Here is a 27,784-nt window from a genome sequence, read left to right as displayed (position 1 = left end):
AGAGGCAGAATGAAGAGAGGGAGGAGCAAGGGAATGCTTCGAGGAAGAGAGGCAGGTAGGTGCAATGAAAGGTGCTGGGCCAGGGGTGGGGGGAAGGGGGGAAGGTTCCATTGGGAGAGGGGCCAGTACCAATGGGTGGGAAAGAGTTGTGGGTGGGTGGGTGCGGGAAAGCGGTGGCGGTGAGGGGGGATGGAGGGAGCTGGGAATCATTGCCACCCCATCCCGGACTGAGCCCTCCCGCATAGCCCTTAGCCTTTTGTTTATACCGCTCCTGCAGAGCGGTGTAAAGATAAGTAACAGACATAAAGATCTAATTAGAGGTCAGTTTTTTTCTTGGTTGTTTTATCTCCCCATTAGTAGTGATTACCCATGATGTCAAATTTAATTATTGCTATAACATAGATAACTTTACCTTTCAAATGTACAAGGTAAGAATAGAATGTAATTTTTATTTTTTAGTAGTAGAAATATATGATATACATGCAAATCAAGTTAGAATGAGTTTGCCTTTAGCTGATGCAACCTAACATCTATAAAACTAGGAGGGATCTAAAGGACTTTTTGAACAATGTATGCTTTAAAAAAATTGTTTCCTTAGAAGGAAACAGAATAAGTAAATTGTATAAGTGGGCATTAAAATAACACATTAAAACATGGTACATCTAATTTCATGCCCTCTACAATGAAAAATCTCTTGGCTCTGTCACAAAGAAAATGTAATACTAGTATGGGATGCTGGCAGTTTGTGTGCTGACTTTATATATTGTTGATATCTGAAAATTAAAAAAATTAAATCAATAAGGACATTACAGGGTACAATTTATTGTTAAATCCTCTTGTTCGTCTGTTTGGTGATCTGAGTCTACCAAAGAATGAAATTAAACTGATGGATAGAATATTTACAACAGCCAAAGCTAGAAAGAATTGGACATTTCTAAAAAGAAGAAGAAATCATGCCCAACTTAAGAACATCATTGAACTTTTATATAACCAACTAATTTGATCTCTGATGGAAATATTAAATATTTTAAATTGAAGCAAGAATAGCAGTCTTTTTGTCAGCTATAACTTTATTTTGATTTTTCTGTGCTTTATATGATCTCTGTCTTTGTTATTCCTGCTATAATTTCTGTGTGCTGTATATTTAATATGCAATTGTATAATAATACCTTCAGTTCATTAACTTATAGTCGAAAGCTCTTTGGGGTCAAGCCATCAGTGTTTTAATTCCACTGTAATGGTTTGCAGCCTATAAGATTAAACAGAAGGGGAAATTTTGTAGCATCCATAGCAAATGTTTGTGAGCCAAGCACAGACAAGGTTCTGGTTCTGCCTGAGGCAGGAATCAGGCATGCAGCTTGACTACCAAGCAGGGTGTCTTCCTGTTAAACAAATAACAGCTCAGACAAATCCTCTGTTATATACTTCTCTAAAAGAGGTATCTCCTCTATATTTGTATGATGTTCTTAACTGAATTTTGTTCCTTTTCTATTTCAGGCAGCCTTTACATTCCTGTTGGGTCCATTCGCCTTTTTTAATGTGCAGAAAACAAAATATCTACAGATTATGACATCATTGATGAGATGGATAGGTAAGTCCATGAACCTATGATCTTCAATCCATGTATACGTATGAACACACATAGTCTCTCAGCAACACTAATCAGACTTCTCTGGTGCCACTCTAACGAGAGGGACTATACTTTACTGCTTGTAGATCTAATTCTTGGATTGACTTCTCTTTTGTAATTTTGTATCTAAAAATATAAATAAATAACTAATTTAATCATGTATAGGTCATTTTTATTGAAAATCCAAATAAATTGTTAATTCAGGTGTGTTTAAAGGAAAATACATACCGTATTTGCCAGCGTATAAGACGACTGGGCGTATAAGACGACCCCCCAACATTTCCACTCAAAATATAGAGTTTGTTACACTACATTACAGTACTATGGGCCACTATGGGCAGCCAACTGAAGTGCACCCGGCATATAGGACGACCCCCCAACTTGAAGGCATGTTTTTCAGGGGGGGAAAGTAGTCTTATACACCAGCAAATACTGTATATACCCTTGATAAATTAAGATAATCACTTCAGATTTTAATAGTCTTTTTACTAGAGAGAACTGACTTAATTTAAAAGGTAACTAGTGCCAATGGTTGTTTAAATAACTTATTGGGCGTCTGATGTAAGTCCTTCTATTTGTGTGGGCATTTAAGTCATACCCTTGGAAAACAATGCATTAGTCAATGTATTAGTGTTGCTTCTTTCCTTTGGGGAGGGAAGATAGCAAAAGAGCATTTATAGGGGCCACCTGGCCGCATAGAATTATCACTGGGCTAGGATGGATAATTAAAAAGGGGTACATTCTTGTGGCTGTTTGGCCTCCTGCTTGCCGTGTTTGCCAAAGCTGGAAGTGAAACTCCTAATCCTAATGTTGAATTGCCAGCAGCAGCAAACACCAGGACATGGAGCAGCCTTTTTGTGATAAGGGACTGTGAGGACAACTGGATTTCCCCCCCTCTTTTGTGAGATCATTATCATGGTTGATGTGAATGCTGAAGATGTAGAGACTGGTATCTTCAAGGAGCTTTTAATATTAATGCTGATTAGGTGTTGTGTAAAATTCCCAAATGTCAAAATCTCCCCTTTGTGGCATCGTCACATAAAAGCTTTGCAAGCTGTGTGTACACTGGCAGAAAGGTATTAAGGGTGAAAAATGTAATCCCTCCTCAACTTTGTGGCTCAATTTTGATCAGCTAGTCTTCGCTCTGTGAAGATGCATCATGCCAACTTCATCCTGTATCTGTGACAATCTGACAGCTGTCTGGGCTGCAGTAGTTAGATGGCTAAACATGAGCATACAAGCAGAACTTTACCTCTCTTTGCTTGTTGAAGAAAATAACTGTGGGAGCAGTTTGGGCGTCATGTAGGGAAAACTTGCCTATTCATTGGATTCTTAGAACTAGGTCAGGGGAGGAAAGCTGTTCCATAGGTCAGGGGTAGCCAGCCTGTGGTCCTCCAGATGTCCATGGACTACAATTCCCATGAGCCCCTGCCAACATATTCTGGCAGGGGCTCATGGGAATTGTAGTCCATGGACATCTGAAGAACCACAGGTTGGCTACCCCTGCTATAGGTAACATTTGATGACTATGGCAGTGTCCTCCTGTCTGTGCAGGACAGGTGATTTTCAGTGATTTTTCCTAAAAGAAGGAATGTCCTGTCTTGGGGTTATTCAAATGTTTTTTCAGGCAGCAGGCATTCTTTGAAAGTATGTGTGTGATTTTAGATTTGTGCTGGTTCTTAGTATTTCTCTTGAGCACAGAAAGGATTTGCAAACTCCACGCTGTTTAGAGTAAGTGAAAATGTAATCTCTTCTCTGCTGTGATACTGTTGTTTGCATCTAACGCAGGCCCGTGTGCAAGAACAGAAAGAAGCAAACAAGCTTTCCCCTTCCCCCCTAGCTCTGTAGAAAGCATTTCCAGGCGTATTATAAAGTTGCAGTGGGGTGCCAAATGTGCTTGTAGAAGTCATCTTGAATTTTCATGTCAACCTCTTTGTGTGTTAGAACAGTTAATCCAGATTTGCCTGTTAAACTGTTAATAGAGACTTGTCTGCTGATACTTTCAAGGGACGACTGTCTCTACTTGGAGTTGTTAATTTTTTTCTAAATCAAATATAGCTTAGATGTTGTATCTCTTTTATGGAGAAAGGAATTTTGGGTAGAAATTTTAGGGAGGCTGGAATGTTGGGCAGCTGACCCTATTTAGGAAATGGTGCTTAAATCCTCTTGGGTATGTCTGCCATAGGAGTTTTCTTATGCTCACTGTTTCACTCAGGCTGGGCCTCATCAGTCTGTTCTGTCAAGTGGATGCTAAAATATTCTGTCAGGTGAATGCTAAATTAAGATGACTATGGGCTGAGCAGATCCTTTTTGACAACAGTAAAAGCACTGAGTTTGAAAATGATCTCTGAAACCTGCTTTTTTTTCCCAGCTGCAGCATGTACAATCATTTTGTTTTCCAGACAGATACCTAGTAAAAGATCAGGAAGGCCAGGACTATTGCGTAAGAAATCCTTGAAATCCTCTTGGGCTTCTGCATACCAGGCTGATACAGTAAGCAGCACTGGAAAATGGAGGGGTGGGCAGGAATCTGTTAGCTGGGCCTTTTGGGCATGGTCTGTTAATAAATGTTGGCATGATGAAGCACTCATTCTGTCACAGAAAATAAAAGGAAGAAGGGCATTTGAAATAGAGCTGGCTCCAGACCAAAGGATCTCAACACAGACTCCTGGAGCTTTAGTTTCTCTGCCTTCTCTTCATCCACCATAACTGGAGTACAGGAAGCCTACAGTAAAATCACCAACCAAACAATGATTATTATATCAAAATAATATACAGTTTAAAACTAGATTAAACCTCCCTTGTAAAGCACAAGCTGCCCGTTGAAAAGAATGCTCCCCCAAATAGAAGATCATCAAAGTGAGGGGCGAGGGTGGGCTGTGCTTTAGGTCAACAGATAGCTGCAGTCTGGGGGAGGCTAAGTTCAGGAATCCCTACAGTGCGTGCCACATTGTTTAAAGAGACTTGGGGGAGAATTAGTGCTAGAAGGGGCAGGGGATAGCTTGAGCCATGCATTTTATTGAGCTGCTGGCACTTCATAGGTATATACATGTGTAGGTAGTGTTTCTGTTAATTAAAGGGTGAGATAAAAATTAAAAAGCAGAAGTTATGTGCTCATTGCAGCATGTCCCATTAATATTCTGGCTGCCATACTGTAAGTCAGTTGAATTTTCTGGACCATCTTTAAAGAGAATATAATAGTCCAGCCTTTATGTTAACAAAATATATATGTTCTGGTCTACTTTTTCCAGGACAGGCTGCACAGTGAAACATTTTGGGTTGGTTGAACCACTGCTCTTCACCGCCACCCTGTTGTACCTAGAATCAGAGAAGCCTCTAGGAGCTCCCCCATATTGTGAGCTTGTTCTTTCAAGGAAGAGTAGGCTATAGACGTCTAGGCATAAGTATACACCAACAAGGATCAGTGTAGCCAGATCTGAATCTGGAGTCATGATAATGTGATCAGTGATAGAACATCTGCTTTGCATTCAGAAGGTCACAGTTGGGGTCCAGTCTCCAACCTCTCCAGGTAGAAAGGATCAGGTAGAAGGTGATGTGAAAGACATGGGAGAACCACTGCCAGTTACAATCACAAATGACTGTGAATAAGGCAGCTTCATGTGTGTGTCCACATGTACTTGACAGCTTGCCACTAGTATGTGATTGGAGTTTTTGTTTGCTTTTTGCACATATGATATAGATGTAGTGTTGCTTGAATTGCTGGATGTTATCTGGTCTGGAAGCTAAGATATTGTGAGTCTGAATCTACCATCGGTGGAACCGGACAGCATGACTACAGAGCAGCTCTAGTGATGTACCTATGTGTGTTGGGAGGGAGAGAAAAGCTTGTAGCAAGCAGCAATTGTGGGCTCTGTGCAAACTCACTATATACACTGGTTATATACACTATATACACTTTTCCAAAGTTCATCTCCAAATTAATGGCAGTATAATCCTGAGACTTCATGTTAATTTTGTGATGAGAAAAAATGCTGAATTTTAGTGAGAAGGTAATACCTTGGATTAATTCTTTATTAGATCAATGTTGCCCCCTTGCTTTCAAAATGAATTTGAGGAAGCAAAATATGCTTGTTGCTAAATTTGATCTGTTATTCGTTCTCTTTTTGTGTAGATTTCATGTGTCTAATGGATTTGAACTTTGCAGAACTTCCTTCTAAAGGTTGTTTTCTGAAGAAAGGTTTTACAGATTGCTTCTGCAACACCATCTTGTCTGTCTTTCCAATCTCCACAGGAAATGCAAATGGAGAGATCTGGTTAGAGCTAAGCATACAGTGCCTCTTCAGTGCGCAAATGCTGGATACACACTTTTCTTGGATGCTTTAGGATGGCTAGGGCTGATCCTGCGTTGAGCAGGGGGTTGGACTAGATGGCCTGTATGGCCCCTTCCAATTCTATGATTCTATGATTCTATAGTAAGATGCCTCAGTGGTTAATCATGTTTTTTTGCTGTAAAAATATCTGTCCAGAACTATACAGGAGAATTATAGATCATGAGGAAAACACACTTAGTAGGCAGGAATTCATCGTTAAATAGCTACAGTGTGTTGCCCATTAAAGTCTTTAATTACAGCTTGTTAGAGTCAGGGGCTTCTAACAGGAACTGGTACTGGTTGCAAATATTATAGCACCATGATTATTGACTCTTTATTGCGTCATCACTGGCAAGCCTTTTAGGCAGTCCTCCCTCCGAGGCCGTTTCTGTGCATTCTGCTACAGTCGCTACTACATCTGGACAATTAAACATTTTATTGCATTTTAATAATGATGCCTTCTGCAGTAGAATGCTGTCCCTCCAAGCTTTGGACTGTATTGGCTGCATCATCTCTCAGCCCCTCATCTTTTTGATGATAGTGTAAAGTTTCAAACTGGTTCATCTGCCCATATTGTCAAATTCTTGAATAGGGGAAATTAATGCCCCTATCCCAAGATCACCTTACAACATAGGTGAGTTTTAGATGCTGTGACTGATAGCTGCATCTAGATGATTAAATTAATTCCTCCAAATTCTATGACAATGGTATGATATGACAATAAAATTAAACAGCACTGATTTTTCAAGTCACTGTGTGTTCCCTCTATCTCACCACATACACATATTCATTTTATCCACTTAATTAATTAATATTGAGATTTATAGACCACCCTCTCCAACAATAAAAAGTATACAACAATAAATAGTACAAGATGAAAAATAACAGCAAGTGAACACTTAAATTCAATTAAAACCAAATTCTTTAATTTTGGCAAGCATTTTCAAATGCTTGAATGTTAACGTATGTCTCTTTTTCTTCATATGTACATAAACAGAATGTCAGTATATATGCAGATTCTTGAACCGTGGACACAGGTCTAAGAACAAGGAGGGTCTGAAGACTTAACCAGTAAGGAGGCTCCATATAGAGGGGAGACTGAGCTGGGAAGTAGCTGGGAGTTGGAGGAGGGGGATAGCAGCTCTCAGGAGTCATCAGATAGCTCTTGTGACATTGTAAAGGAACACCCTTCACTGTTGCCTTTTTGCTTTCTGTAACCCTTCCAAAAACTCCAATTAAGAGAAATGATCCAAAGGGGGCACAACCACAATCATCCTTGTCATCTCTTTCCTTCCATGACATGGCAGAGGCTCCCAACATGAAGGGGAGGCCAGTCTTCACACCAGCTACAAAGATAATTACAGCCACCTCATTGATAAGGTGGCTGCCAAGGATGCGGCCCACACCATGGAGACCAGCCTACAGCATTGCAGTTGTGTCCCACAAGAAGCAGGCTCCATCGAGAAGGCATGAATGAAATTTAGGCCAAGAAGTACCTGTGCCTGTCAGAGGAGGAAAGTCCGGCACCATCTACTAAGAACTCTTAGAGTGGGGATGACTCTTCAGGGCCACTCAAAAGTGTCAGAGATTCTCTTCAGTTTGTGACTCCTACCTCAGGTTCTCCGGGGAGGGGGAGGATCTGCATCTTCTCCCCTCACCCTGGTCTACCTTCCTCCTCTTTTCCTTGCCTTTCTTGAATATTTTTAACCAATAGCCTCAGACAGTGGTTTGATTTTAATTCTGGCAAGTTCTGCCTTCTTTGGAAGCTGGAACTGAGCTGAAGGGACCTGTGCCCATGAGGCTCACATTCTGTGCCTTTGGACGACTTTAGAGGGTCAGTGATCTAGCCTTCCCAATGTCTCTTATATGTTGTTGAAGCTCCCCTCCCTTACTTAAATTCAGCTCCCCCTGTAGCTCATGGAGGGAGCCTTTCAATTTGAGCTTTCCGCTTACAGGCTTGGGGCTGGATGATCTTCCTAGCCCCCTCCCCCAAGATCCCCATGGAGGCCTGCTTGTTTGCAGTACTAGTCTAGTCCTGCCCATTAGAGGGGATATTCATCCATCAGAGAGAACTGCAGTTGCTGGCATGATCCTACCTGTGGCACCCAGTGTCACTGGTGCCCTTCTGCTGCTTTTTGTGGCCTCTGACATTCCTTGACACATGAGACATAGAGAACTCCCCCCTCCCTTACAGAGCAGCTATGAAGGGGCTCAGTAGGGTTCAGAACAGAGATGGCGGGCATGGCTGACTTGGGGGGATCACAATATGATTTCCAGCTGCTTCATGGCTTCCATTCATTACCAGGGCTGGAAGATTTTTATTAAGCTGGCATTTCCAGCATCTCTTCCAATGTGAAATTGCTGCCCCTGCCTCCTACCATCTTTGCAGGATGGTGAATTATGGCATGGGGGGAAGCTGTAGAGATAATATTAAAACCAATTTTGAATGGTAATAAAATAAATTGGCTTATTTGGGACTTAATAAACACTGTACATTTATTAGTTTCTGAAATTCAGATAGTCTCTTTAGATTCCCCAGTTCAATTTCCCCAGTCTTCAAAAGATACAGCTCTCTTCTAACTTTAATTTTTGTTGGGTTCAGATGGCTACTTTGGTAGAGGTGTTTTAGTTTAAATCAATAGAACTGAATTTTTACAGAACCTCCCAAGTGTTCCTTAGCCTTGAACTAGGTCTGAAGGACACATGATTTTTCTTCCCGTGGTAGTTCAGTTGTCATCACCTGTCTTCTCCAAAAGAAGAATAATTGGTGAGAAAAAAAGAACATCATTTCCCAGACTTCTGTATAGGCTTAGAACACTGGCTTTAGTCGTGACCATCCTGCTGTCATTTTGAACTTAAAATGTAAATATATCTAGAGACTGCATCTCTGAACCAATTTTGCTATATCTCTTTAAATTAGGTATTGCTAATTTAAAGAACGGAGTGGGAATGGTTCAGTATTGAGAACTCTCGCTAGTGCAAAGATATAAAATCTATGGTTATTTCCTTTCTTATCTAATGAAATTAATCTGCCAATATTCTTACCATTTAGACACTCACTCTTTCTGAAAATTGTAGTATAACATGAAAGTTTATAAAACAGCCAGTTAGAAATTGTGCTTTTTAGAATCTGTTTTACATATGATTGGTGGTATGCTGGAAGAGTTGATCCATACTTAGTATTGTGTTGATATAAGAATGCCTGGTAGATGCCCTTCTATCTTTGTGTGTGTGTGTGTGTGAGAGAGAGAGAGAATGTGTTTGTGTGCATGTATATACATGCTTTACTTAGTCCCTGTTAGAGAAGGCCTGACTGATCTGCAGTGGCGTATCAAGGGTGGGATTGTAGGGGTGATTCGCCCTGGGTGTAGGCAATCAGGTGTTGGAAGCCGGTCTGGATCTGTGGCCTGTTGAGAGGTGGGGCTGGTGCAAGCAAATCTTGGTGCCCAACTCCCGAAGAGGCGGCAGCAGTCATCCCAATTTGATATGCACTCCCTCCAGGCTCTGCATGGGCCATTTGTGCTTTCAGGGTCTCCCTTTTGCTCTTGACTTGCAAGTGAGTCTGAGAGGGACCCTCTCCCCAGAAAGAATCTAGCCCCTTGTGCATCCATCTGCAGTTTGACAACAGCAGCTGGAAGGCACCTTGACTGCCAAAGTGTACGCCTCCCCCCCCCAAGTCCCCTAGAACCAAAACAGAGTTGGCCTTACCATAACCTTCTCAGCTGCTCTTAACTGACTTTTCTGTTCCTGCCTGGCAGGAACTTCCTTAGCAAACTTTGTTGTAGGGGAAAAGGGGGAGAAAGAGAGAAGGGCCTGAGTTGCAAAATGAGGAGATAGAGTGAAAAGGAAATGTGGGGAATGCTAGACTAGATGTAGTCAAAGCAGCACAAGGGGTTCCTGTAAAAGGCTGCTTTCAGGGGAATGTTGTTTTTCTCACTAGCCACAGAGTTTGGCAACTCCTGCAGTTATCTTGGCAGCATCATTCCCAAACTTCTTTCACTGGGCTGCCATTGGGTGTGCATTGCACTGGCTATTCTGTCAGACCAACATTCAAGCAGGCCTTTCTGGGAATCCCAGAAAGTGACCCACCTTTCTGCCCCTGAGGAAAGTGTTCTGCACACTGCCTAGCTGTATTATGGAATGCAGCCTAGAAACCAGCTTGCTTCGAGGCATGACAACAATTGGGGACTAACTGCATGAAAAATGGCTGCCAGCTGATTGTGAGTGCCAGTGGATGACCACAGCTCATTTTCGCTCAGCTTATATCCTAGTTGCTGTGTAACTTTTTAAAAAGATGTGTTGCCCTTCTTATAATGAGATGTAAAGATAAGCAATCCTGTGCAGCCATATTACAATGCAGGTAAAAAGAGGCTGCATTACTAAATATGCATACTTGGAGTTCTAACTGGAGATAAGTCCCATTTTATTCAAGAGGGCTTACTCCCAGAAAGGATTGCTGCCTCAGTGAGGCTGACCTGGCCCCAAGAGTTAAGCACATCACCCTCCTATTGATTTGAATACGTGACTGAGTCCTTCACTGTCGTCAATGAGAGTTTAGAGTGCTTTTGATTTGCCTTGATTATGTCTGGATTTGCCAGCTGGCCAGGAAAAAGCAATGTCCTATCCCTTTAACAGAGGTATTGCATGGTATCAATTTAAATAACATCACCTGATACTTGCTGCAGGCCCAATTGATTTTAAAGTGACAGTTAGAGGAGCAATTTAAAAATTAGTAATGCTAATTATGTCCATATTTAGGATTGAGTTGGAATGCTAGTGGCTATCAAAATCATAGACCTCTGACATTTTTAAAAGCATATTTGGATTCCTGCATGAGTTTGCAATTCATATTGGAATTAAGACTGATAGAAAAGAAACTGCAATGCTGAAAACTTAACCACTATTTTGTTTCCCTCACAAGGCCTTGTTTTCCAGTTGTCCTAGAAGGTATAAAGGTAAAGGTATCCCCTGTGCAAGCGCTGAGTCATGTCTGACCCTTGGGGTGACACCCTGTAGCGTTTTCATGGACGACTCAATATGGGGTGGTTTGCCAGTGCCTTCCCCAGTCATTACCGTTTACCCCCCAGCAAGCTGGGTACTCATTTTGCCGACCTCGGAAGGATGGAAGGCTGAGTCAACCTTGAGCCGGCTGCTGGGATCGAACTCCCAACCTCACGGGCAGACAGCTTCAGACAGCATTTCTGCTGCCTTACCACTCTGAGCCACAAGAGGCTTATCCTATAGGTATACATATTTTAATTTTAATCAAAGCCTTATCCTTTATTAGGGAGCATGCTATCAGCATATCCTTTGGCTGTAAGAGGACAACTGTAGCGAAGACTTACATAAAATGGCCGGATGGCTTCAGGGGGGTCTGTGCTGTACCAGCCTTAGTGAATGGCCAGCAAAGGCAGGAGCTGTGGTAAACCCCATTTCATCTAGGGGCTAGCTCTGTGAAGTGCAGGAACTTTTTGACAGGTTCTGTTCAGCATTACATTGAGCTTACACAGCCTGGCAGAACTATTTTTTCAGGACCCCCCCCCCCCTTTTCTTGGGCATACATATATGTATCTTGGGCATACATATATGTATGCTTTAACTTTCACAGCTTGGCAGTTTTGGGCATCTGAGCAGATCCTTTAGTGCAGTGGTCCCCAACCTGCGGGCCGCGGCCCGGTGCCGGGCCGCAAAGGCCATGGCGCCGGGCCGCAGCTCCCTCTCCCCGCCCCCCCCCCCCGCAGTAAAAAACTTCCCAGGCTCAAGCTTGCGGCCCGGGAAGCTACTTACTGCGGGAGGGCGGGAAGAGGGAATCAGGGCCAGGCTGTGCCCGTGCAGGCCGCGCCCGCGCGGCCCGATCTGCGGGTGCGGCCCGATCCGCAGGCATGGCTCGCGGGTGCGGCCTGATCCGCGGGCGCGGCTCGCGGGCGCGGCCAGAAGCGTGGGTGTGGCCCGCGCGGGCGCGGCCCGATGCCCTACCGGTCCCCAGCCTAATAAAGGTTGGGGACCACTGCTTTAGTGAGATGGGCCTGTGTGCCTACCTCCCCTATTTTGGGGCTCCATTATAAGTTCTGCGGTGTGAGCCACCATGTGGTATGCCTGGCTTGGGAGCTGTGCCCAGGCTTACCTTAGGTCAGTGGTCCCCAACCACAGGGCCATGGCCCGGTGTTGAGCTGTGGCAGCCTTGGCACCGGGCCGCGGTTCCCTCTCCCCACCCCCGCCCCTCCCTGCAGCAAGAAACTTGCCAGGCCGCGAGCAAATCGGCCGCCGAAGTGGCTGATTAGCTTGTGGCCCAGCAAGCTTCTTTCTGCGGGAGGGGAGCTAATGCTATGTGAAACTGCCGTGCGTGATTTCATATAATTATGAAAGGAGCAAATTATCACTGAGGCATCTCCAAAGGGCCTTTGGCCCACGGAGACAGCAGTAGCGTCTCCTCCTCTTTGCCTCCAGGTGCTTCTTCCCACCAAGAATGTATCTTGCTTTCTTCCCCCATGAGGAGTGAAGCAAGAGGGTATTTATTTTGAGAAGGTGATTCGTTATCATTATGCTGTGGCATATTGATTCTCTGCTTTGGAAAGGAAAGCTCAGTCATGCCATCAGCTAGTGCTGATGGATAGTTCTGTCACAAATGTGTCAAAACTCTTAGCACAGGGCTTGCTTAAACAAATGGCCCTAAATAGGTTGAGGAGAGCAATGGGGCATGGGATCCACCCTTTGTATTAGTTTGCTGTTGTGGGATTTCAGGCTGTGATCTGTTTTGGGCCATTTGGAGACATGACAACTAAAATAAGGTGTGTTCTGTGCATATTAGTGACATTTGTTTAGATTAATCTTGGATTGTAGCTTGGAAAATGGCTGGCACTGGCAAAGGTAGAAGAGCTGAACTGCTGAGAAACAGAAGACTGTTCTTTCTATTGTTTTATTATAATTAGAGAACAACTCTTTGACTATGCTTTCTTGCAGATACATAGAATTGTTCGCCAGAGTTGTTGAAATGTTTCTTGAAGTGCCTGAATGATAACCTTAAGATTTTAAAGTCATCATTAGACATTTTGTCGAAACAGCAGCCACTGGATTCTCAATCAGTGATATTCTCCAAGGGCCTGTTTATATTTTTGTATAGCTCAGTAAGGAACGCAAATATTACATTTATATTCCATTTTCATAAATGCAGCCAAACTCTAAGCAAGTTTTTACTGACAAGATAAAGAACGTTAAAGCATAAGGTAAAGGTATCCCCTGTGCAAACACCGAGTCATGTCTGAGCCTTGGGGTGACGCCCTCCAGCGTTTTCATGGCAGACTCAATATGGGGTGGTTTGCCAGTGCCTTCCCCAGTCATTAAAGGTAAAGGTATCCCCTGTGCAAGCACCGAGTCATGTCTGACCCTTGGGGTGACGCCCTCTAGCGTTTTCATGGTAGACTCAATACGGGGTGGTTTGCCAGTGCCTTCCCCAGTCATTACCGTTTACCCCCCAGCAAGCTGGGTACTCATTTTACCGACCTCGGAAGGATGGAAGGCTGAGTCAACCTTGAGCCAGCTGCTGGGATTGAATTCCCAGCCTCATGGGCAAAGCTTTCAGACGGCTGCCTTACCACTCTGCGCCACAAGAGGCTCTTTTCCCCAGTCATTACCATTTATTATTTATTATATTTCTATACCGCCCTCCCCGGAGGCTCCCCCCAGCAAGCTGGGTACTCATTTTACCAACCTTGGAAGGATGTAAGGCTGAGTCAACCTTGAGCCGGCTGCTGGGGTTGAACTCCCAGCCTCATGGGCAGAGCTTTCAGACTGCATGTCTGCTGCCTTACCACTTTGCGCCACAAGAGGCTCTTTTAAAGCATAAGAATTCCCCATTAATTCTTTGTCAGTTCATTGACTCTTTGTCAGTGAGTGAGTCCAGCAGTAGCCAATTCTGAACCCTGTATGTTATGGTATTTCTGATCCTATTGATCATTTTGAATTCCTTGCACCAGTCTGATGTCTCCCTGGGGTTATATTTTTTCTCATCCAATAGTCTGTATGTGAAGCAGCAGAACTGATTCAGGAAAAGTCCATCATGTTCTACTACACAATACTTGATGAGTTTGGAAAGGCTAGATTAACTTTGCCCATTCCCTGGCAGCTCTGTGTCCTCATCTTTCTGTCATAAATGGAATTTTTAATATCCCCAGGCTTTCAGACTTTCCCTGAGTGTTTAGATATAAGCTCATACATATTCATTTCACATCTGGCCATAAGAGCAGTTCCCAGTAGTACAGTTGTCCTCTTCTCTAAAATCAGGATCTTCTGGGTCAAGTTGGTTACACAGAATTTTCTTTCTTGAAAGACCTGCTGAGCAGAGTCAGTCTCATCCCTCTGAGCTATTTGCAGAATTTCTCTTATTCATATCTGCTTTTGTCCTTAAAGGGAAAAGCAAAGAATGGAAGTTGGTCTTGCTTCCTAGTCATGTGCAGTACAATCATATTGTTCAATCACATCTACACTCTTGACTGGTAATGATTATCTGGAAGTATGAGAGCATTGGATGTATTTTCTGTTACTTTATTCTTTTCATAGTATTTTAATTATAACTAATACTAATTATAATACTGATACTGCTTTTTAACGTATTAGTTTTGACTAGATTGCTAAAACGTAGGAATGCTAGACCTCATTTGAATGACTGCAAAAATCTATCACAGATGCATAAAACCTTGCAGCTAAGAGAGTGATAGGTCTGCTTTTATCTTCTTAGAAAAGAGATAATGTCTCCATATTATCAATATTTTGGACCAAAGGAACTTAAAAAATTGCTAGGCTCAGTCAAAATGTTTGCAAGGTATCTACATTACCTGCATCACAGCTTGTAATATAGTTGAAAAGCTAGCATGCCTGTATTCTGTAGCAAACCTGGTAGCAAACTTAAAAAAAAAACTTACTCCCGTTTAAACCAGGTATTTGTTTCAGAATGTTTCCATAATAGATAGGTTTAGAGTATGCAGGCAACAGTGGGGGTATATTTATTCTAGCTTACACCTGTTATGCACACAAGTTCTCTCTTAAGAGCATGACATTTATATGAAAGCATCAAGATTCTACACAAAGTATAGTCTTCAAAACTCTATTTTACTGCCCTCAATTTGTTACGGACTTGTTCTGAATATTGACTATTTTGGCCACCAGAATCATTAAACAAATTTATTAATAGAACATTGCCAAACTCTGCATCATCTGGCTGCTACAGCTATGAGAGGTCTGACAAAGGCATTATCTTTGGCCTTTGTGGACCTTGCTGCAGCATTTAATTCATTGGACAAGAACAAACTTTAGCAGAAACTCCTGAATCTGCAGTTAGATCCAAGTTTAATGTATCTAATTGAGACAACAACAACACTAAAAAGGTATAAAACAGGGGGGTATTGGTCCCTCTGTTGTTCAGCCTATATATTAATGATGTTGTAGAAACACTAGAGGACCCCCCAGTTTATTGCACATTCTATTTGCCAGGCTAAGATTTCTGTTCTCTTGTATGCAGATGACATCGTGTTGATATCACTGACTAGAATAGAGCTGAAGAGACTTTTTAGATATCCTAGGCGTAAGTATATTGTAAGGATCAGGGCTTGTCTATAAATCACCTTAAAACCAAGGTGATGGTTTTCAGGAGATACCAAAAAAATAGTCTGGAGTATTCTGGGTACCCGAATAGAACTGTGTAGTTCCTACAAATATTTTGGGCATGACATTCAGTGAAATAGTACCTTTAATTCAAAAGAAAGGCTTCCTTGGGAGGTGGTGGGTTCTCCATCTTTGGAAATTTTTAAACAGAGGCTGGATAGCCATCTGACAGAGAGGCTGATTCTGTGAAGGCTTAAGGGGGTGGCAGGTTACAGTGGATGAGCAATAGGGTTGTGAGTGTCCTGCATAGTGCAGGGGGTTGGACTAGATAGCCCATGAGGTCCCTTCCAACTCTATGATTCTGTGATTCTATCGCTAGCAATAATTTTCCCCACTCCAAGCTAGTTTACCAAATCCATCAAGTCAGCAGAGATAAGAAAATAATCTATACTGTAACATTTGCCTCCCAAATGTTCAAATAGGTAAACCTAGTCTGCTCTCTCCTTGACCATTTAAAATAATAAATGTTCTGCCATCTATAAATGTAGCCATTAGTTTACCAGATAAATAGATTTATTATTATTATTATTATTATTATTATTATTATTATTATTATTATTATTATTATTATTATTATTTATTAGTTAGATTTATTTCCCGCCACTCCCCGTAGGCTCGTGGTGGGTCACAGTAGTCTTGTCCCCATTAAAATACCCATTAAAAGACTTTAAAACAATCCCAACATGGCGGAAGCTCTTATTATTCCCACCCCTGCTTCTATTAATATTACCGGAGACACAAAATGAAAAACTTCTAGGGCAGTACTATTGCATGCATTAAAATCACTCACAAAAATGAAAGATGTCCTAGGATATCTGTAAGTCATATAGTATAGCGATCCCCAACCTGTGGTCCACGGATCACATGTGGTCCTTCGACTAATTGGAGGTGGGCCCCGAAGGATGCCTTCTCTCCCCCCCCAGCCCTTTACTTCATCCCCCCCAGCCCTTTACAACACACTTCATTGTTGTGGCGTGTCTGTATCTTATTTTGAAAGGATGTTTAAACATTACCTATAGCGATCAGAGAGCGCTAGGGCAGTGGTTGAGAGTAGAGGAGTAAACTACCCCTCCCACCGGGCCTCAGTAAAAGGCGTTGAGTGGTCCCCGGTGATAAAAAGGTTGGGGACCACTGATATAGTATATCTAGGATATGTGCCTTAGGATAGCGATCCCCAACCTGTGGGCCGCAGACCACATGTGGTCCTTCAACTAATTGGAGGTGGGGCCCGAAGGACACCTTCTCCCCCTTGCCCCGGCCCTTTACTTCATCCCCCCTGGCCCTTTACAAAACACTTTGGGTGTCATTGTCTCCCATCACTCCCAGATGGGACTATCTCATTGCAGAGAAACAAGCTCAGGGTTCCCACTGATTTGTCATTGTCATGAGTTAAAATTTCCATGAAAATAAAATGTTCCTTATGTTCATTGTTGTGGCGTGTCTGTATCTTATTTTGAAGGGATGTTTAAACATTACCATAGCGATCAGAGAGCGTTAGGGCAGTGGTTGAGAGTATAGGAGTAAACTACCCCCTCCCACCGGGCCTCAGTAAAAGGCGTTGAGTGGTCCCCGGCGTTGAGTGGTCCCCAGTGATAAAAAGGTTGGGGATCACTGCTTTAGGACATCTGCAAGTTATATAGTATATCTAGTTATTAAACTGATTCCAAAGAGTAACAGTTGACTTCTTCACTTGCTGCAGAGACAAATAAATATTAATTAAAACCAGTGTTAAGGAGCCTATCTCAGCAAGAATTACTAATGCCCAAGGACAGAGAGTAGGAAGTGAAAAGCTTTTAAAACACAATGATAGTGACATCAAACTAAAGAGACCTCCTGAAGGACTTCCCTTACCACCAGATTGAATAGCATCAAGAGAATAAGTCTGACACCCAGACAACAAGATTGTGTCTAGGGCCTGGGTCTCCTGAAGAAACTCAAAATCATTCTGTGCCATTTGTTCACTATTTTCTGGGGAGGAATTTTCCAGGGCACCATCTCCTGACACCGCTCGGTTGCCAGGGGGTGTCTCCTCCAGACCAGGGACAGAGGCATGCTGTGGCGCTTCCTTCATCTCCAGACATTAAAGGTTTTGGTGTTCCGTTGACCCATTTTGCTGTCATTACTTGGCATGGATTTATTGGAAAGAATCATATCAGGATCTAGTTTGTCCAGTTAAAGGATTTGTTGTCTCGTCCTTTGGGTCCTTTATCTCAGTGGTCCCCAACCTTTTTATCACTGGGGACCACTCAATGCCGGGGACCACTCAATGCCTTTTACTGAGGCCCGGTGGGAGGGGGTAGTTTACTCCTCTACTCTCAACCACTGCCCTAACACTCTCTGATCGCTATGGTAATGTTTAAACATCCCTTCAAAATAAGATGCAGACACGCCACAACAATGAACATAAGGAACATTTTATTTTCATGGAAATTTTAACTCATGACAATGACAAATCAGTGGGAACCCTGAGCTTGTTTCTCTGCAACGAGATAGTCCCATCTGGGAGTGATGGGAGACAATGACACCCAAAGTGTTTTGTAAAGGGCCGGGGGGGGGGGAAGGTATCCTTCGGGGCCCATCTCCAATTAGTCGAAGGACCACATGTGGCCCACAGGTTGGGGATCACTACTTTATCGGATGTTTAATAGAGAATGAGGAAGGGTCAGTCATTTGCTGAGATAGTGAAGCAAGGTCAATGAACATATGCTCTTCACTAGATTTTTTCCCTTCCATGCTTTGCCCAGAAAGAGCAGACTCACAAGGAAGTAGAGGGACTTGAAAGCTCTAAAGGTAAAGATATCCCCTGTGCAAGCACTGGGTCATGTCTGACCATTGGGGTGACGCCCTCTAGCTTTTTCATGGCAGACTCAATACGGGGTGGTTTGCCAGTGCCTTCCCCAGTCATTACCGTTTACCCCCCAGCAAGCTGGGTACTCATTTTACCGACCTCGGAAGGATGGAAGGCTGAGTCAACCTTGAGCCGGCTGCTGGGATCGAACTCCCAGCCTCATGGGCAGAGCTTTCAGACTGCATATCTGCTGCCTTACCACTCTGCGCCAAGGTTTGATGTAATTTGAGGTATGATAATTTAGAATTTATTAAAGATGGAAAAGAATAAAGAGCTATATGATCCTCACAAATCAACCCTGGGATCAATTCAACATATCCTGTCAATTAAACTTAAATTCTGGTTCCAAAGAAAAGCTAAATGCTGCTTTGCTACCCATTTGTTGTTCCACAACAAATGTACCACAATAAGGGAGTATATTTAAAACGATTTTATTTATGTTCAAAGAGAGAGGCCCTAAATTTGTAGAATTAGCACAAAAGGCCTTTGTTTTATTCTTGTGGCATCAGAAGTTGATTTTTGCCTTAATAATAATGTTAACAATAAATCTTGATTTTTCATTGAGCATTTGAAAGTCTGAAAGTCTTTCCATTAGCATCTGAAATCTTATTTTGGACCATAGCCCTCCCTTAGAAGCTTAGATTAAAAAAGAGTCTGGAGACAGAGGAAACACGTCTCTGCTCCTGGCAACCCAGCGGTGTCAAGAGATGCTGCCCCGGGAGGACCCACAACGGGGGAGGGGCTGTTGTGCTGCCAATGAGCCCTAACGGGTTGGCGGCTGCGTGGAGGGCACCCTACAGAACTAAGAGTGGGAGAGAATGGTGCAGCCTTCAAACAGCTTGCTGCAGATCGGAGGCAGTGCAGGTGAACAATGCCAAGGGTGAGGCAGAGTGTCACAGCCATCAAATGGTTTCCCATGGCTTAGAGGAGGCACTGGCAAGCCAAACCAAGAGGGAGGGAGGCAATGAGATAGTGTCCAGGGCCCACTTACTCTATGTGGGGACGTTCCTGGCCATGCTCGCCCAATAGTGAGGCGGCCCTAAAAGTCAGGTCTCTTACAGCCATTCTCCTCAGCCAGCCTAGTCAGAGGGTTGGGGCAGGATGAGGTAGGAGGAACAGCCACGCTGGTACCACCCAGCTAAAGGGGCCTGTGAAAAAGAGACCTGGAGGAGCAAGAAGTGGTGATTGAGAGGGAAAGGTGCCTGCGGAACCTGAAGATGACCAGAAGCATTAACACAGAAGGAGGAGTGGCAGAGCTGTGTTAAGGGCGATTTGGAAGGAAGGATGAGGGGAATAGAAGGAGGGAAAATGGCATAGGGTGGTTGTTTGGTTGGAGAGATAGGAAAAGACAGAGTGGGACACGTATTGTAATATGGAGCTTGGAAAAATAAACATTGAACTCTAGAAGCAAATGTGGTTGTCAGTGGTGTGCTGAGGACAACAGCAGAGGGTGGCAAGGAGCAGTCCCACCCCCCCACCCCCCACCTCTGGGGCATGATAAACAAGAACTTTTTAAAGTTGAACTGTTTGGTATGGATTTTTTCAAGTGTCTCAGCTTTTTAGCAAGTATATTATAATTTAAAAGCTCCTTGATCCTTATAAGGAATACAGTTGCTAGGCGAATTAAAACTCCTTCTCCTTGGGCTCTGTAGAGAAGGAGCTTGCATATAATTGTTGAGATAACTATATCCATTTGTTACGTATAAAGAGGAAGCTGCCGCACAAAAATAATCATCTATTTTATTTTGTTTGGGAAAGGGGTGGTGGTAAGTCATAAAAAGGTAATTCTCTTTTAGTCCCCATAGTCCCCACTTCCAAATACTTATTGTAAAATGTATCCTTAAAATTATAATATCCTTAAAATTATAATATTAGTAATAATGGCAACAAAAGTTCAGAACCCCCCCAAAAAACCTAAAATAAAAATAAACACAAATTAAACTTAAATTAAAATTATAATAAACATTAAATTATAAGTAAATAAAACATGAGATGATAAAAGTTGTTATTGGGGAAATAACACTATAGAAACAGAGGAGAGTATACAATCTCTGCCTGTATGCCAGCAGTTCCCCCCTTATACTCAAAGCTAATTAGGCTATACTCAACATCTTAGCAATGGAGATACAGAAGACATCCAGGAAAGAAAAGAAGCTTAAAGCTACCAAAACAGTGGCCTTGAAATGAAACAAAACAAAGCAAAATGCAGATCCAAATCAGCAGGTTTGAAAGAACACATAGCAGATAAAAGATAATAAGATGGGGGGGGGGGTTAGCTCTTCACAGATCACAACAGTACAGTACTGCCCAGCCAGCCGGAACCGTAGGTATTTTAACTTGTGTTCTCAGTTTTTCCTTCTTATGATTAGCCCTCATTCTGTACAGTATCTCCCTATGTCTGATCTCATGGAGGAGGCTGTATTTCCCACTTTGAATGACGTGTACATGGAAAGAGTTGGGAAGTTTTGTTGGCTTCTACTCTTATCTGCTCAAATTGTCTGAGAAGAATATTTTCCCCCAATTATTTTGGAGAAGATCCTTGCCACTGTTTTTCACATGATGATTTCTTTAGCTGAATGGGAGCAAGTAACTGGTCAGGAGCAAATATACTGGGAATGTCTGAGGGCCTTGGTGGTCTGTGTTGACCCTTGTTACCTCAAGAGCCTGCAGACAGCTTCACACAAGCCCACAAAAAAACCCTGCTTTTCTTTTTCTGTTGAAAGCTATCTGTTCCAGGCTATCACCCTCACTTCATTTTGATTTATCATTGGACAAAACTGAGTTTAGGAGCTTTGTCTTCATCATGCCACTTCACTGGGACAGGAAGATAAATCTCCCTTGTGAATGTTTAACTCCAAACCTCCAGCAACATAAGGGGGAAAGAAATGCCCTTCTGAATTCCCTTGCCTAGAAAAGTAGGCCTGCCAGGATGTCTTTCAAGTACAGGCCATCAGCAAACATTTCTGAGTTCTGCATTTGAAGAAATCTATTTTCTTCTAGGAAGAAACATCAACTGAAAGGATATGAAATGGGAAGGAAGCTGCTCATTGCTTTAAAAGGAAAGATATCATTCTCATGAGATAGGCTGTGAGAATGGATTCTTCAAGCAGCTTGTGCAGGTTTTTTAGGGAGGAGAAGTGACCTTGCCAAGTTTCCCTCCTGTGAGAGATTTATTGTGTTGTTAAAAAATGGTATGTTTGCAAACGAAGAAACATCTACTGAGTAAAGGATATCAGTCCCACAAATGCCGTGATTCCATTCCACTGGGGAATTATTCTAATGTGTAAGCTGCTTATATTATGGAAAGGAAGGAGTTAAATATACAGTGTCTACCTGATATGGGAGTTTGATGAAAGAAATAGGTCAGATCATCACCCTTGAATAAGCAGAGATGAGCAAGATTTACTGTTTCTCTCTTGAGCATGAAAAGCAGTTCAGAGGTCTTACAGTTAAATATAGAGGTATGGGGCTGGGTACCACAAGTCAGATCCTTCTCCCCACAGAGAGTCTTATGTATCTTTGCCTTGCATTTCCTGAGAGAAATCTTGCTAGTTTGTTCTTTCTCTTCCTTTCCTATTATGACCCTACTGTCCAAGCTCACAAGTCTTACAGCCCTGCTAAGAATATTTGGTGTCCTCTCAAGCAGGTTCTAGAATGACTTGGAGAGCATGGCACCTTTGCTGAAGTACTTTGCAAGTTGGGTGTTACTAATCTGGAGGCAAGGGGGGATTTGTAAGGAACAGCCCCAAACTGGTTTATATGGTGCTGTGGCCTCTCTAAATAGAAAAGCACAGAGATTCTTCAGAATGAGAGAGCTGAGAAACATTTTCCATCTGCTTCCCACAGCAACAGCCAAGGACAGTTATATGCAGTAAAACTCTGTGAGGTCCAGGAGATAGAGCTGGATAGTGTAATAAGTGTATATAGTGTATATAAGCCCCAGTTTCTACTGTGAGCTCATTTTGTGTCACTGAACAGGGCACCATCTCAACCCTCAGTTCGATAAGAATAATGACCTTATCTCACAGGGTTGTGGTAAGGATGAACTCAAAATTGTGAAGTAGTTTGCAAATTAAGAATGTTCCCTAAATTAATAATAGCACTTTGCCAGTTCTTCTTGACTGATCTTGCTTTTTATATAATTCATCTTGTATAATGCATTTCATCCTCTTGCTTTAGAGTACATCTATAGCACAGCCTGCTGGAGGCCAAAAGTGAAATAGGGATTGGATACTTAGTTACCACAGTGTGCTGGTGTGTACTTCTCCCTGGAGCATCTGAAGCTGATTACTGTTACAGGGTTCTGTGATAACCACCAAACTCACACATTAAAGCTATTTCTAGGCCTGGGTTTTGTTAGATTTCTTTGACAGACTCACCAGGAATACCTGTTTATTAGTGACTGATAATCCATAGCAACACCTTCATACTTTCCCTGTAAATGTTTGTCTAAATACCCAAAGTGTACTCCTGTTCCCACATCAAAAGCTATCCTGGATAAGCGTTCTCTTCCTATTTTTTGATGTATGAAGTTGGGAATAGCCACTTGCAATTTGTGGGCTCCCTGTAATTCCCATCCAGATTATTCTCAGGTTCATCTTCATGTCTTCCCAAATGGCACTGCTTCAGAGCAGGCCTGCCACAAAGAGGGTGTTTTTTTTTTGAAGTTTCTAGAATCTGAAGCATAGTGCTCCCCCTCCCCTCCCACTCAGCATATTAATGCTTCAGGCACTCCTACCCAAATATCACATGATGAGAGGTGGAGGAAGCATTCTCTCCTCAGTCCTTTTTCTGCCATTGTGGAGGGAGTACATACAACAGATACTTACCTCATTGAAATTGTAGGTTTCTTACCTCATGTTTTCTACAATAATTCAGTGGCCCTCCATCTGAAAGCCACCTTATGAGAACAATCACTTGGGGTTACGAAATCTGTGGATTCCCTTTAAAAACAATCCAGGGTTACTGTGGATTCCCTTTAAAAAAGAGCCAGGGTTACCGTGGATTCCCTTTTAAAAAGAGCCAGACCTGATCCATGGTCAAAATATGATCACACAGAAGTGGCTCAGATCTAGAGAACAGCATCCAGATCCAGAACCACCGGTTTAAAAAGTGAAAAAGAAATCATAACACCGAATGCCGTCTGCTATTCAATCCCTGCCTATCGGGGCTGACACAACATTTAAACTACCTATTGCTGACCCAACTCTATATCAAAGGCCACTCTCACCTCAGCACCAAATGCAAGTTAGTTCAACATCTCCATGACATGAGAGGAAGTCATCTTAATGCCAGTCATCCTCGCCAACTTGAACTTGCTGCTTTTTTCCTTTCACATTTAAGGCATCGGAGACAGACCTTGAATTAAAGTATTTCTAAAAGACTTGGCTATCAGTAATTTTGATCATGTCGGTACTCAGATGATGAAGTATACAGTCAAATAAGGGTTGACATGTTAAACCTATTTACCAAGAGATATGACAGCTTTTGTAGACCTAAGATTGTGTGCTGAATTCTAGGAGGCATATGTGACCCTGGGTACAATAAATGACCTTGTAGTTCTGGATGGCTGACTGCACTGAGTGGAGTTAATCTCTTCCCTCCAAGGAGAAAGCTGTACAAAGTGTACCTGAATGTATCTCTAGCCTCATCTTTTCTCCTAGATAACAATCCCACAAGAGGAATAAATTGTATAAACTCCGGGTTTGGGCTGATACAGAGTAGCTCTGACAAGTGGCCAAGTAACAGGGTATAGCACCTTTGTCCCATTTTCCTCCCTCAGGGGCAAAATTTTACCTTTGTTTTTCTTTCCCTTTGTGACTGAAGAGCTTTCCTGAAGAACTCTGGCTGGCTAACCCTGTTGCAGTGTGATACTTGGGCTGTTGGCTCAGTCCAGGAACCTGAAGGAAGGTTCTTAAATGGCACTCAAGGCATTTTGAAACTCCAAATTAATAAAATATTTCATTGAACATGGAGTGGAAAGGTAAGGTGAAATCAGGGGTAAATTTTCTGAGGTTCATTTTCAATCTTCTGTGCAGTCCCAAATTAGGACTGCACTTGTTCAGTCCAACTTCCAGAGGCTCTCTTACAGCTTTTTTTTTGAGCACTCTGAGGAGAGGCCCACCCCTGCAGAACCAATTATATATTTATATATATAATATATAATATATATTATATATTTTTATACATAAAAATAAAAGCACAGAAAAAGAATGAAAGCCAAATAATAGAAATTATAAATTCATCACTATAAACTTTTGAGATTCCATGTGGCTAAGACATAAAGTATTCCCAGATAATTCAAATTCATCTGATTATAACAGGATGATTTACATTAACCTTATTTCAAAAGTATTTTCTTTAATCTTTAAAGTTACCAGTCTTCAAATCATTTTTTCTGTTTAATGCAAGAAGTCAAATAAGGGGTTTCCAATTAGTCGAATTGTTGTCTTTTCTGTAATCAAAGACAGAAGTCTAGCCACTGCTAGGAATGTGAGTCCCCAGGTGGGTCAAAAGCAGAGGTCACAGAGGTGGACATTAGCAAACAAACAAAAACTCTGTGAGAAATACAGTAATCCAGTGGTGGTTACCTCCATCCCAGTAGAAAATTTACAAATAGCAGTACCAAGACGAAGCATACATTGTTTAATACAAAACCATCAGATATAGTAAAATAACTTCTTTTAATGCAATGGAACTGTTCTATAAAAACGTCTGCTATTCAAACTGTTACATTGTAAACAAACAGCATAATAGTCAGACAATCATATCCAAGTCTGTGCATTGTTAACAAGTGGTATAATGGCCAACAAAGTAATGCAGTATAAACGGACAGTACGGTAACCAGACAAAGTCTATACATTAACAAAATGGCGCAGTGGCTAGATAAGATGGGCTTCTGGTAATTCCTCATTTCATACCTACCTTTTTCAATTATCTTCAAAACTGAAGAGTGCTCTCTTAGTAGAATAACACACTGATAACAATGTTTAAATAATGTTAAAATAATGAACTATTTTATCAAACACATGCAATTTACAGCTTGCTGCTTTAAAATACTCATCACTTTTTTCTATTGGATCAAGCCTCTATGTGGACTAACATCCCTCAAATGTGCTAATGACTTCTGACCTTGTTTGGTGAATCAGAAAGATATTAGAAATCCATATTTTCCATAAGTATGTTAGAATAATACAGGCATGTTAGAATAATACAGGTCTTCTTTGGCATTCTAGCCTTACAAATAGCACAGAAGTCTAAACATATATGTAATGAATCTCCTAATGGCCTGCTGACAATGCCTTATGTCTTCTAGATGCCTGACTGATAAGATGCAGCTGTGTCTCCATGTTTACAGTATTAAAAAGACAATACAGAAGTTCAGTAAAGGTTATTAAAGCCTCATAAAAATTGCTTTGTTATTTAAAAAGACTCTGTATCAAGTATAAGACATTACTCAAACAATCTATATTTGTGTCAGGAACCCCTAAAGGCATAATAATAATAATAATAATAATAATAATAATAATAATAATAATAATAATAATAATAATAATACTGAAAGCATAGTCTTATCTTTGTAACAACTCTAGTCTAAAGGCTAAATACAAATCACTAAATTATACTTCTGAAGCTGAAATACTTGTCTATTTTTATATTTGTTATAAAACTATGCCTTGCGGGCCAGGCTCAGGATACCACTCCCTCCCCAGTTGGGCGGTGGGCGCATTTTTGCCCTCCTGCGGAGACTTATGGATCCACTTGGCTTCTGGAATGCTCTGTGGGACCCGATGCCTCCTGACGACTCACTGGCAGCCTTGGTGGAGGACTGGTAGTCCCACCTGACGGTCGCTATAGATGAGATTGCCCCTAAATGTCCTCTCTGCCCTCAACTCAAATGGGCCCCCTGGTACACGGGGCGCTCTAGGAGAAAAAAAGGGAAGTGAGACAACTGGACCGAGTGTGGTGGAAGACTCGTAACAAAGCTGCAAAAACATCTTATCGCACGCTTATGAGGGCGTATGAGATGGCGGTGAAAGTGGCAAAACAGGAGTTTTTTGCCATGGAAATCATGCCCACAAGCTCTCACCTGGCCCAATTATTTAGGGTAGTTATATCTCTCACCACCCTTGAGGGGTGCCAAAATATTAGTCAATTGGAACTTGGCTGTGAGGCATTAGCGAATTATTTTGTGGTTAAAGTCTTTTCGCTCTACCGCGACCTTCCTGCCACAATTAATACAGTAAATGAACTGGAGACCTGTTGGCCGCCTTTGGTAGTGAGGTTTGATGGCTTTAGACAGCTCTTTTCTTCTGAAGTGGAAAAGTTGCTGAGGTCGGTGAGGTCGACCACTTGCCCCCTTGATCCCTGTCCTTCTTGGCTCCTCAAAGGAGGTGGCCAGAGGATAGGAGGCCAGCTCAGAGATATCATCAACCTCTCCCTGAGCTACAGGGAGTTCCCTGAGCAGCTGAAGGAGGCAGTGGTTCACCCTCTCCTGAAAAAATCAACGCTGGACCTGCAGGACCCTGCTAATTACCGTCCAGTGTCAAATGGAATTCTTCAGTTGAGAAAGTCAGTTAAGGTGTAACAGTTAATAACTGACAGTTGACTGGGAAAGGGGGAGGATCCCCATTCAAGCCTGAGGGAAATAGCTCAAGAAGGATCCCCATTCAGGAAATAGCTCAAGAAGGATCCCCATTCAAGCCTGAGGGAAATAGCTCCTAGAAAAAAGGAGGATGATCCCTATCCAGTCTGAAGTAGAGGATCAGAAAGGATCCTGAGACAGAAAGTGGGTAGCCAATCCCTAATATGTCTGCAGGAAATAGCACATAAAAGACAGAGTGATCCCCTAGCCTAAGGAAGGGAACAAAAAAGCTTATTCTTGTTTATTTAAGCAAAGACTGTCAAGAAATCTCTCATTCTGTTTTAAGGATTTGTCTGAATAACAGAAACAATTACTTGTTTGTGACAACCTAAAATAAAACTACCATCAGCTTCTCATGTGCCATTTTCAAAACAGGACATAAGAAGGATTTTAGTCTCTCTTCTCAGTTCCTTAGCCTGGGTCAGCTCATCATTTCTTGTTAACCTACTTGGCCTTGCCATAACAAGACTTATTTTGACAAGCTAGTTAAACATCATTAGGGAAATTGATGCATTCAAGTCTAGTGTTCAGTACTTTATTTATTGCCATACTTCCATTTTGGAATAGCCATAGGCAAACTGTTTGACTGTTACTTAAGCAGACCAATTTCCATGTGTTCTTTATGCATACTCTGAATTGTGCAAAAATATGTGTAAAAATATAGTATTGCCTTT

General features: G+C 42.2%; 1 protein-coding gene across 6 annotated transcripts in view; it reads left to right on the top strand.

Annotated features, from left to right (window-relative positions):
• Nucleotides 1-27,784, top strand: part of SLC38A12 (solute carrier family 38 member 12) — a 99,874-nt gene that overhangs the window by 67,135 nt on the left and 4,955 nt on the right. For all 6 annotated transcript variants that reach the window (XM_077327892.1, XM_077327897.1, XM_077327896.1 and 3 more), the window contains one exon: nt 1,498-1,591. In XM_077327892.1, coding sequence (XP_077184007.1) covers nt 1,498-1,591 — 94 coding nt within the window. The remainder of the gene's footprint in view (nt 1-1,497; nt 1,592-27,784) is intronic.

The sequence above is a fragment of the Paroedura picta genome, chromosome 3 (genome assembly GCF_049243985.1).
Source record: "Paroedura picta isolate Pp20150507F chromosome 3, Ppicta_v3.0, whole genome shotgun sequence".
Lineage (NCBI taxonomy): Eukaryota > Metazoa > Chordata > Lepidosauria > Squamata > Gekkonidae > Paroedura > Paroedura picta.
This window is presented reverse-complemented; position numbering and strand designations above follow the sequence as displayed.